This window comes from Myotis brandtii, unplaced genomic scaffold (assembly GCF_000412655.1).
Source record: "Myotis brandtii unplaced genomic scaffold, ASM41265v1 scaffold79, whole genome shotgun sequence".
Classification (NCBI taxonomy): domain Eukaryota; kingdom Metazoa; phylum Chordata; class Mammalia; order Chiroptera; family Vespertilionidae; genus Myotis; species Myotis brandtii.
In genome coordinates this window covers 2,574,601-2,584,847 of record NW_005371173.1, presented here as the reverse complement: position 1 = coordinate 2,584,847, position 10,247 = coordinate 2,574,601, and the positions used below count along the sequence as shown (strand labels likewise).

The following is a 10,247-nucleotide window of genomic DNA, read 5'->3' as shown; positions in this document are numbered from 1 at the left end:
ATCTGTCCATCCAGCCAATTATGAGAGGGCCACGTGGCTGTCCGGACCAATCCGAAAGCGCCTTACCCCCACCCCCACCCCAGAGTCTAGGGTTGTCATTTCCGCGCTGTGCCCCCTGGCGGTAAACTGAGATAAACCTAGAGAGGACCGTAAAGATGTTTAAGAGCAGCATCCCTTTCCTCCATGTGATACGGTATGGGCTGCACTGTCCCTGGAGATTGGCACTAATACTGACTCGGCAACTTTGGGTGGGCCCAGGCCCATTATGGGGCAAAGCTGATGTATAGGGGCACCAGAGGTGATGGGACATGCCTGGTGTCCAGCCTGCCAGGCAGAGCATTGCTTCCATTTACGGCAACTGCCCACCCGGGTATGGAGCACTGTCACCTTTTGATCAGAGCAATTTTGACACAGCTCTGCTGATATAAATTACCTTTGCTCCTCCGGGTTTGGAACAAGCAGTTCATATGCCATTTCCAATGGAGATGCGAAGGGAGTTCAAGATCAGAAGGGGGACGGGAGAGGAATTTTACCATTTATCAAGATATGAGTTCAGGCACCTCATTTTTATATGAAAACACTTGCAGTGAGTAGGGGATTACAGATTCTCACAGGCAAACTGTATATCTTCATCGCTAAAATGACAGGTGAGCTAAAAGATGTCTCTCTGGTCCCTTCCAGCTGCTTTAACTGCTGTTTTTATGATGATAGGTATTGCCTTTTCCCTCAGGTCCTGAGAAGCCAGAGAGGCTGGGCTGGGATGACATTGTTTGGGCTCCAGCCAAGGGGCCCTCAACCTAGATCAGCAACACACCAGCGCCAGCTCTCTGCTCATGGTGGCAACTTTATTCTTGTCACTTTGTCAAGAACAGGGTTTTCAAGGGGTGAAGGGGGGAGGACAGTCCCTTTGGACCCAAGGAGAACTGGCTCCCTTCTCTCCCCACCTCAGTTCTAGAACCCACTAACCATTCTGTGGCACTGCAGCCAGAGTCGAGGTGCCTTCACCCCCAGCAGACTTCACAGCAGCTTGCCATGGGGATCAGAAGGTCCAGTCTGGGTGTCCCTGGGGTCTAGGAAAAATGCCCGTCTGTAGCATCGTCACAGCAGACACACTGCCCAGAGAACTCAGCTGCTCTGGACAGCTGGTGCCTGATTGGTGGTCTGACACTGAGAGCATGGGGGGTGGGCCTGTCCTGGGCTCCTGTGCAGCTCTTCACACCACCTGCTCGCATCATGATAAACCCCCTCTGCTTGGGGCACCAGGACCAGAGCTGGGAAGCATTGCAGAAAGAAGGCTGAGCCAGGATTGGGGTGTGGGCCGGTCCATTTCAGAGCCTGGCATCTTCCAAGGTGTGATGATGGAACATGTGAGAAAGGGTGGGGACCACCAGAGTGTGGTTAGAGGGTTGTGGTGGGGATTCAGGGTCCCGCCAGGATTCCAGAAACATCAGAGGGAAAAGCAGACTGAAGTCTCTCTTCCCTCAGGAATAAGGGAGAGGTAAGGGGCCAGGAGGGCCAGGGAGGGAGGAGGACATCTGAAGGTGCTGGCTGGTACACCTGGGCTCTCACTGGCCCAGGGGAGGCTGGAATACTCCTGTCACAGCACCTTGCTCCCCAGCCATCTCTCCCCATAGATCACACATAGGTCCTGCTGCTTGCTATTTTTATTTCCCTTGTGACAGACAGACAGACAGCTGCACAGACAGCTGGATGGCTTGGGTGGAGGGGGATGGTCAGGACAACATGAGCAATTAGGATTGGGTGGAAGGAAAACTTCATAAAAGTCAATAAATAAATAAATATGAATGGGAAGAAGGGCAAAGGCCATGGAGGGCCATGGGGACATCCTTGGGCCAACACAGAGCCCAGAGCTGCACTCACTGAAGCAACAGGAGAGCACTGGGTTGAGTGACCACTGCCTCCTGCCTCCAGCCCTCCACAATTCTTCAATGGGATGCTGGCAGCTGGCCCATCCCATCCCCACCTGAGTCCTCTCTCCTCTCCCTCCCCTATCTTGCTGCCCTCTCTCACACGCTGCCTCTGGCACCCTGTCACTGTCCGATGTCCTGTCCCTGCTTCACTGGCACTCCCAGCCCATGGCCTTGACACCCTGGGTTCCTTCCTTTTCCACCTCTCTAGCCACTCACACCCTCCTGGGTTACTTTCCCCTGGATACACTGTCCCCCATTCCCAGAACCTTCCTAGAGTCTCCCACCCCTTCCTCTCACTTCCCCATTCTGTTCTTGCCCTTCTTCCTGCTTCCAACTCCACCCAGCCTGGCCAATGAGTCTCCAGCTCTGGCTCTGGCCTGGTGGCATTGGCCGAAGCCCCCGAAACCGGGGCCTCTGTCCCCGCAGGTCCATGAGGTAACAGCCCGGCTGGATTTTTCTGCTGGTGGTGTCCGAAGCCCTGAATCCACCCAGTTCAGCGTGGGCCCTGGAATGTCCCGCAGCATCAGCGGGAGCCCCGAGTGGAATCCCGGGGCCAGGCTGTGGTCCGAGCCACTAGGAGCTGCCTGGGTAGGAGCGGAGCAGCACCTTGTGACGGGTGGCGGCCTCGGCCCTGCGACGCCGCTGCTCACCCAGGAACTCCTTGAGCCGGTTGGTGGTGAAGGTGAGCGTCTGGCGGCGCAGCTTCATCAGGTAAGCGTCCTGCAGCCACGGGTGGGCCAGGCAGTCCTGCAGAGAGGGCCGGCTCCTGCCAGGCCCAGCCAGGAATGGTGAGCCTGGAGGGACAGCCTAGAGCAGAGCTGGGCTCTGTCCTCCCATATATCTGAGTCCCACGCCTGGATTTACCCCTAGTGAGTGACTCTGGGCAACTCTCAGTTTCCCAGTCTCTGGAATGGGGACAGTGATTCTGCTTGTGTCATAGGTCTTAAATGGTGGGTAGGACAACCACTTAGTAGTAGTAGTAGCAACAGTGTATTATTAGGGCAGGGGAGGCGTTAGACCAGGGCATGGGCTAGACCAGGGCAGTCCGAGGCCAAGAAGGTAATACTGGGGGGTTGGCAGGTGTAGGGCCCACTCACCAGGGGTGTACTGAGAGGACCTTTCGCAAGAAGAGGGTGGCGCTTTGGGAGGTGTTGGGGTACAACTGGAAGGCATCAAAGCGGCCCCCCACAATACGAGCCTCTGTTTCCTGGGGGTCTGGCTCATAGAACGGAGAGTGTCCACTGAGCCTGTGGTGGAGACAGTTCAGTTGAGACATGTGAACAGAGGGTCAACTCACAGGTCCAGGGAGACATTAGTATGGGGGTCCTCAGGGGCATAGCACTCAGGGACAGGGCTACTGGCACCTGGGTACACACGTGCTGGGGAGGGGGAAGACCGTGGGCAGAAGGTGGGTCCGGGGCACTCACATGATGTAAGTGAGCACCCCCGCACCCCAGATGTCTGTGGCGGAGCCGATGGGGTCTCCCTTCACCATCTCAGGAGCTGACAGGAGACAGAGGCCAAGTTGAACCAGTTTCCTGGTGGCAGGGAAGCAGGAAAAGGCTGGGGAGGCCCCTGAGGCCACCACCCTGAGGTGGGTCTGACCAGAGCAGCAGGCAGGGTGGAAGTGGGGGTGGCCTCCAGGGGAGCTGTGGGCACCTGAGGAATCAGCCCAGGCTCTGAATGGTGGGGTCACCAGAACCGCAGAGTTGCTGAGAACCAGGGTCACTGGCTCCCTCGGGTAAGCTCCAAGGTGGAGTGCCCATTCACAGTGAATGTGGCCAGCTCAAAGATGAAGAGCCTTTGAAATCGGCCTGGCTGGCTACAATCCCAGGCCTGCCCCTTCTAGCTATAGGACCCTGGGCAATGTATTAAACCCGTCTGGCGCTCCAATTTCCTCATTTGTAAAGTGTGGCTTTCAGAATAAATCTAAAGGATACAGATAATGAACATAAAGTATTTAGCAGGTAGCTAAGTGGTAGCTGGTTTTCCTTACTTATATAAATTAATATTGGTTCTCCTATCTTTCCAGCTTTATCAAATCCTGGCTCCACCTTTGAAAACTGTCTTCTATGGGACAAATAACCTCACTCTGCCTCTGTTTCCTCATCTGTAAAATGGAAGTAATGTTATGCCAATCTCCAGGGCTATTGTGAAGATAAACTGGGGGAAAAACAAACAAACATAGAAAGGACTTCTTGCATACAGTAAGCACCCAATAAATGGCATATATGTGGGTGAAGTGGGGGAAGCTATGGCTGCTGTCCCATTGGCAGTACCCCAACCCCCTACCCTGGCTGGCGTGGTGCCCTCACCCATGAACTCCAGTGTGCCCGTGCGGTGGCCAAGGGGCCGCAGGGCCTGGGGGTTGTAGGGCTGGGCACTGCCGAAGTCCACGATCTTGAGGGCGTTGTCAGAGGCCAGCAGCAGGTTGTCTGGCTTGATGTCCAGGTGCAGCACGTGACGGCCGTGGAGGTAGTCCAGGCCTTGTAGCAGCTGCACCACATAGGTGGCCACATCATCCTCTGAATATCGGAACCTGGAGGTCCAGGGAAGACAGGTGATATCTCAGCCCAGCTTCCTCTGCTCTCATTCCCTGCTCCCCCAGAATGCCCAGCTACCTGTCACTGAGCCCACAGAGGAGCTCCCGGTTGCCACAGCTCTCAGCGATGAGCACAAGGTAACGTGGGGTGATGTAGGCCTCATGCAGGGACATGAGCCGCTCGTGGTGCAGCGTTCGCAACACTTCATACTCCTGCAGGACTCGCCGCTTGCCCTCAGCTGCATAGGGCACGATCTTGGCCACAAACGTCCGCCCGGTGGCATTCTCCCGGCATGCACGCACTACACCAAAGCGCCCCCTATGTGTTAAGGGGACACCACAGGCTTAGAGGAAAGAGGGGGACACCACCATTGTGAAGGCTAAGGGGACTGGGGTTTGGCGAGCAGGGACCCAAGTGTGGGCTCTGGGGTTTAATCTTAGAAATCTGGGTTCAAGTCCCAGTTCTGCCCTTCAGTGACTCTGTACCTTAGGCAAATCCCATAACCTCTCTAAGCTCAGTATTCCCATCTGTGAAAAGGGTGATGATAATAATGCAGTGGCTTCCTCTCCAAGTGATGAAGATTAAATGTGATCATATGGCTACAGAGCTTAGTACAGTGTGTGGCCCAGAGAAAATTTGAACTCAATAGTGCTGATGACCCAGATCTCAGTACCTTCCCCATGCTGGGTGGGCAGTCCAGTTTTTTCTCTGAATTCCTGTGTCCCCTACGCTCCACCCACTCCCCCCTCTGTCCTCCATCCCTTCCCCTCTCTGCTTGCCTGGCCTTCTCCTCCAGGAAGGTGTAGGGTTTCTGAGGGGGGCCCTGTCGAAGAGAGGTGCCCTCCGGCCCCGGAGAGCTGCGGGGACTGCCGCCAGGGGAGCTGGTCATCTCCTTGGCTGAACTGAGGGTCTGAACAGTTACTTTGGTGGACTCAGGAGGGGGCTCGGGGGCTGGGGGCTCAGGGGCTGGTGGTGCAGACACAAAGGACGTCACCATATACAGGGGAGTAGAGGAAGACGCTGGTTTAACCCCTTGAGGAGTGGAGGCTGGGGTCGGGGTCCCAGTGTTAGGGACGGAAGACCTGGGTTTACTTGGGGTGACCTGGGCACTGGGTGGGGAGGGCTCTGCTTGCCGGGCAGCCTGCAGGCCTCTGTGCTTTCGTGGGGGGGTTTGGGGTGGTGGACCCACAGCCTTGAGTGAGGACAAGGCCTGGCTGGGGGGTGTTGGGGGAGATGAAGGGCTGAGAGCAGCTGACTGGGGGCCTGGGGGACCAGGAGCTGCAGCAGTGGTCGGGGATGGGGCCAGTGAGGTAGGAGAGTCCGGAGGCGGGGCCCTGGCTGGCCCTGAGGTAACAAGGGTGTCTCGGTGAGCAGCAGGTAGCAGAGCTGAGGAATCTGAGGGAAGACAAGGAAAATCATCACCACGGTGCCCCTAGCAGCAAAACTGTGGTGCTCTGAGAAGGGGGTAGATCCTGGGCTTAGGGTCCCCTTCTTTTTTCTGGCTACCCTCCTCCACACCCCGCCCCATCACACTGACCTTGCGTGCCCCTGACGAGGACCTTCTCAGAAGGGTTGCTGAAAGGCCCTTGTCCTGCACGGTTGGCACAGGCCACACGGAACCTCACAGTCACGCCGATTGGTAGGTGGGTCACATTGTAGTAACAGTCGAGGATGCCTGAGCTCACTGGGTGCCAGGAAGACTCCCCTGCGGGCACCATCGGAGGAGGGCTGAGGTCACAGAGGAGTGGCCCAAGCTCTCAGTGCTATCTGTAAGGAGTCTAGGGAGCGGAACTCTGCCCGGGGAGGACACTTGCCCCCCTGGCTTCTTCGCCTTCCACCTGCCACCCCTTCCCCCAGCCAGCCTGTGCAGTCCCTCACCGTCCACCCGCCGCTCCAGCGTGTACGTGCAGGGTGCCCGGCTGTCTCCTGGCTTCCAGAGCACCAGCGCCGTGTCTTGGTAGGTCTGGGGTACCTCGGGAGGGGCTAGCTTCCCTGGGACACCTGGCAAGAGAAAGGGAGCCTCAGTGAGCCCCTATGCTCCAGCTTAGAGCCCATCTAGCCCTGCCCCAACACCCTCCATCACAGCCGCCCGCCCCCCCAGTCCCTGCCCCAGGCTCACGGGCCACAGCCACGGTACAGGAGCTGGTGACACTGCCCAGGACATTGGTGGCTGAGCACTCATAGAGCCCCGCGTGCCGCTTGCCCGCCCGGGGGATGCTCAGCAGCTGCCGTCCATCTTTGCACGACACGATGACCACTGAGGGCTCTGACCGCAGGGACTGCTTGTCTGCGGACAGAGAGGAGCAGGAGGGGCTGCTGAGTGGGGCAGCACATATGGTCCTCCGAGACCCCTCGCCCGCCACTCCCCCAAGCCTCGCAGGGCACTGGGATCACATGACATGCCCCCCTCTGGGGAGAAGTGATCTCACCTTTCTTCCAGGAGATGCGGGGTGCAGGGCAGGCTGCTGGCAGGCAGAGCAGGGTAGCTGCCTCTCCCTCCAGCAGCACCTGGTCCTTGAGTTTGATGTGGAAGACTGGGGGGAAGTCTGCAGGGAGAGCAGATGGCCATGGGTTGCAAGGACCTCAGCTCACACTGCTGAGGGAGGGGAGGATACATGTGAGAGGTGGAGAGCAGAGTAAAAGCTTCTCTCTTCCCAGTCAGATGCGAACAGTGCCACCCCAGGCCACACTTTCGAGAATTTTCTTTGGGGTGAGCAGCACTCTCTCCAGGCACTCGCTGTGTGTAGAGCTATCTTTTCCTTTCGCTGACTATTGAAGATGCATGGTAGTGACCTCATTCATATGTTTGCAAATCACTCAGAGCAGCGCCTGGCACTGCGTCAAGTGCTCTATACACACTTGTTAAATAAAATAAAAACAAGTAAATATTGAAAAACCGTAATGGTTAAGCTGGCAATACTCACTCCCTCTGGGGCACCACAGGGAAGTGAGAGGAGCTGGTCACCTGAGCTGAGAATCCTGGGGTTGAACACAATATTCAATCCAAAAATGCAGTCTCAAAAGCTCTGAAGTCATGGCAAAACAGGGGGCAGCGCCAGAAAGTGTGTCAGCCTCCCCACCCCTCATTGCCCCTGGGGTCCAGGGATTCAGTTCTAGACTTCTAATACTCCTTCAGGTCAGCCGAGTGGTGAGAGCCTTTGAAGGGGCAAGAGACGGTATCTGCATGACCTTGGACCATGTCTTGTGTAAATTGAGGAAAAGAAAAAAACACCAAGCTCATGGGGTTGTTGTGAGAATTACAAGGAGCATATACAGTGCTTAGCACGTGTCTAAGATATAACCATAAGTGCTCATAAGCGTTAGCTCTTGTTATTGTTATGATTATTAGCTCATGAATATGCTCAGTAGCGAGCCAGGCACAGACCCTCAGAGGAAGGCTGTTTCGGCAAAGCTGGCTTCACAGCTGGCTGGTGAACCGGTCATGGCCTGGGTGCAGATGGGCCAAGGTCTCTGCTCAGTGCAGTCGCCTGTGGCTCCTTAGTGCCGTGAGCACTTGCATTCCTGCTCCCTGGCATATGTCTTTAGAAATATTCCAATCTGGTCCTGGCCACCGGGGGTGGGGGTGGGTGGGTGGATTTTTCTCACGTGGGCAGAGAAGGCTGAGGGATGGATGCCCCAGGGACCCCCAGCTGCCTGTCTAAAGAACCAGGAGGGAGTGGGGGTGGGGTGAGCTGGGCAGGAGAGGAATGCTCAGCAGGACTGGATGGTCCGAATAGCAGCATGCCTGCCCTTCCCACTGTACCCACTTCCCTAAGGAGGGGTCCCACACTGAGGCTCCAATAACAAAGTGAATACGGTTTCATCAGACAAAGGGAGGGTACTGGGTAGGGGCGAGAGAGGGAGGCCAGGAGGCAAGGTGAAAGGTGATCCTGGCCCAGCTCTGCCAGTTCTACCTCCACCCCCCAGAGGCTAGCCCTAGCTGGTCAAGTGGACATGGGCAGCCTTAGTCTGCAGGGAGGGGGGAGGATGAGGTAAGGGGACACTGCCTCAGCAGGAAATCAGCTGCACAAGCAAAATGGACCTGGGAGGGAGGCCCCTGGTGGGAAGGGATCAGCTGTCCCCAGGCCTCTGTGTTGGCTTCTCTCTCTGTGTCTCAGTCCTTCTCCTTCTCCAGCCCTGCCCCCACCAGCTGGCCTCCCTCCCTCTTCCTGCACTACAGCGCCCCAATGCCCACTGCCTCGAGGAGAAGGTGCCCCAGCTCCCCTGGCCAAGGCCAGACATAGTCACCTCAAGCCTACTGGAGGCACAGCTGGACCAGTTTGGAGGAGTTTTATCGGAAACTGGGGAAGAACAGACTGGTGACTGCTGAAGATCCTGCACGCAGCCTGCCCTGGTGGGCCTGCTCCTTTCTGCATGCCAGCCGGGAAACCTGGCCTCCTAAGCCTTTGTGTATAGTCCTTGAGTAATGCCCCTTTTTTAGGTGAGGGACGGGGTGACCCCAGGTGGGAAATACCTGCCTCCTTGCAGGACACCAGGCAGAGAAACAGACCAGGGCAAATCCCATGTTCCCCTCATTCCAGCAAAGAGCCCTGAAGGTGCTGAAAATGCTGGAGACCCTGCAGGGGCAGGGCAGGGGGCAGGGAGGGGCAGTCGGGTGTTCAGGCTACAGAGAAATGCAGAATTGGGGGCACAGTCCAGATTGTGGGCCTCTAGACTGGGAGAGAAATAGTGTCTTTGCATACACACATCGGTATGGGGGCTGTAGGAGCAAGGGAGTCTTCCCCTGACCTTCAGAACTACACGGAGTTACGGGGACCCTCTCCCATGAGGGAGGAGGCTAGCCAAAGAAAAGCTATGGTGTCCTGAAGCCGCTTCTGGGGTCTGGTGCACAGGGGCATACACTCCAACTCTGGCTGCTGTGCTTACTACCAGCTCTGTGCCTTCCACCAGCTACTTAGCATGGCTGAGCCTGTTTCCTCACCTGAGCCATATGGACATGATACAAATAATAAATAGTTCAACAGTGCGGGAGGGTTGAGTGAGGCAGCCCTTGTAAAGTGCTTCATAGGACACTGGGCATTGCTAATTAATGACAATGCTGCTATTATTATTGTTTTCCTAATCCCAGGTCCCTTGCATCACTGCTGGGGCTCCTCAGAGTGGCCCGTCTCCCACCCAGCTACTTACCCAGCAGGCACCTCCTACCTGATTCACTGGGCACATACTGGTGACCCAAATCCTCCTGGACGCTGGCAGAGAGGTTTGGCTGTGACGAGCCCTTGTCTTTCCTCAGCCGAGAGAGGCCCCAGCGCAGCCGGCTCCGGCTTTCCCCAGGGGCTGTGAAGACCCAGGCGCCTTAGTACCTGCCCAGCCAGGGCCAGGCAGCTCCCACCCGCTGCAGCCCTCAGCCCCGCCTGGCCTTCTCCCTCACCAGCCTCTGCCCCTCACCTCCTGTGCTCCAGCCATGCCAATTCAATCCTCCGCGGCCTCCAGCGCCTCCTCGGCCTCTTTCTGGTGGGTGTCCCCGCCCTCTCCTCCTCCCAGAGCCTCTCGTCCAGCGAGCGCCACCCTCTTCTGAACTCTGCACCTGTCATCCAGGCCCCACACCCCCAACCCACCCACACTAGTCCACCCATTCTCCCTGCACCCTGCCCCTCCTCACCTGAGCCGCCCGACGTGGCGCTGGCCTCGGAGCCCAGGGACTCCTCGGAAGGTGTGGTGGCGCCGGCCTGGGCGGCCAGCTGGTTGTGTGGGAGACCGAGGCGCCGCAGACTCTCGCCTTCGGAAGTGGCCCTGCGTAGCCGTCCAAACA

The 10,247-nt window shown here is 57.2% G+C and overlaps 2 protein-coding genes across 2 annotated transcripts in view; both read right to left on the bottom strand.

Moving 5' to 3' along the window:
- Window positions 1–1,555, bottom strand: part of LOC102239282 (CAVP-target protein) — a 4,287-nt gene extending 2,732 nt beyond the window's left edge. The window contains exon 1 of the mRNA XM_005883474.2: window positions 967–1,555. Within this exon, the coding sequence (XP_005883536.1) occupies window positions 967–969 (3 nt within the window). The 5' untranslated portion in view covers window positions 970–1,555. The remainder of the gene's footprint in view (window positions 1–966) is intronic.
- Window positions 1,556–1,646: 91 nt separating this feature from the next.
- The window catches only part of LOC102257899 (striated muscle-specific serine/threonine-protein kinase-like), a 41,616-nt gene continuing 33,015 nt past the window's right edge, over window positions 1,647–10,247 (bottom strand). The window contains exons 29-40 of the mRNA XM_014531006.1: window positions 10,098–10,245; window positions 9,641–9,772; window positions 6,904–7,020; window positions 6,594–6,761; window positions 6,353–6,475; window positions 6,012–6,179; window positions 5,254–5,869; window positions 4,553–4,792; window positions 4,247–4,470; window positions 3,359–3,434; window positions 3,029–3,178; window positions 1,647–2,697 (exon numbers count right to left, since the gene is read on the bottom strand). Coding sequence (XP_014386492.1) covers window positions 2,505–2,697; window positions 3,029–3,178; window positions 3,359–3,434; window positions 4,247–4,470; window positions 4,553–4,792; window positions 5,254–5,869; window positions 6,012–6,179; window positions 6,353–6,475; window positions 6,594–6,761; window positions 6,904–7,020; window positions 9,641–9,772; window positions 10,098–10,245 — 2,355 coding nt within the window. The 3' untranslated portion in view covers window positions 1,647–2,504. The remainder of the gene's footprint in view (window positions 2,698–3,028; window positions 3,179–3,358; window positions 3,435–4,246; window positions 4,471–4,552; window positions 4,793–5,253; window positions 5,870–6,011; window positions 6,180–6,352; window positions 6,476–6,593; window positions 6,762–6,903; window positions 7,021–9,640; window positions 9,773–10,097; window positions 10,246–10,247) is intronic.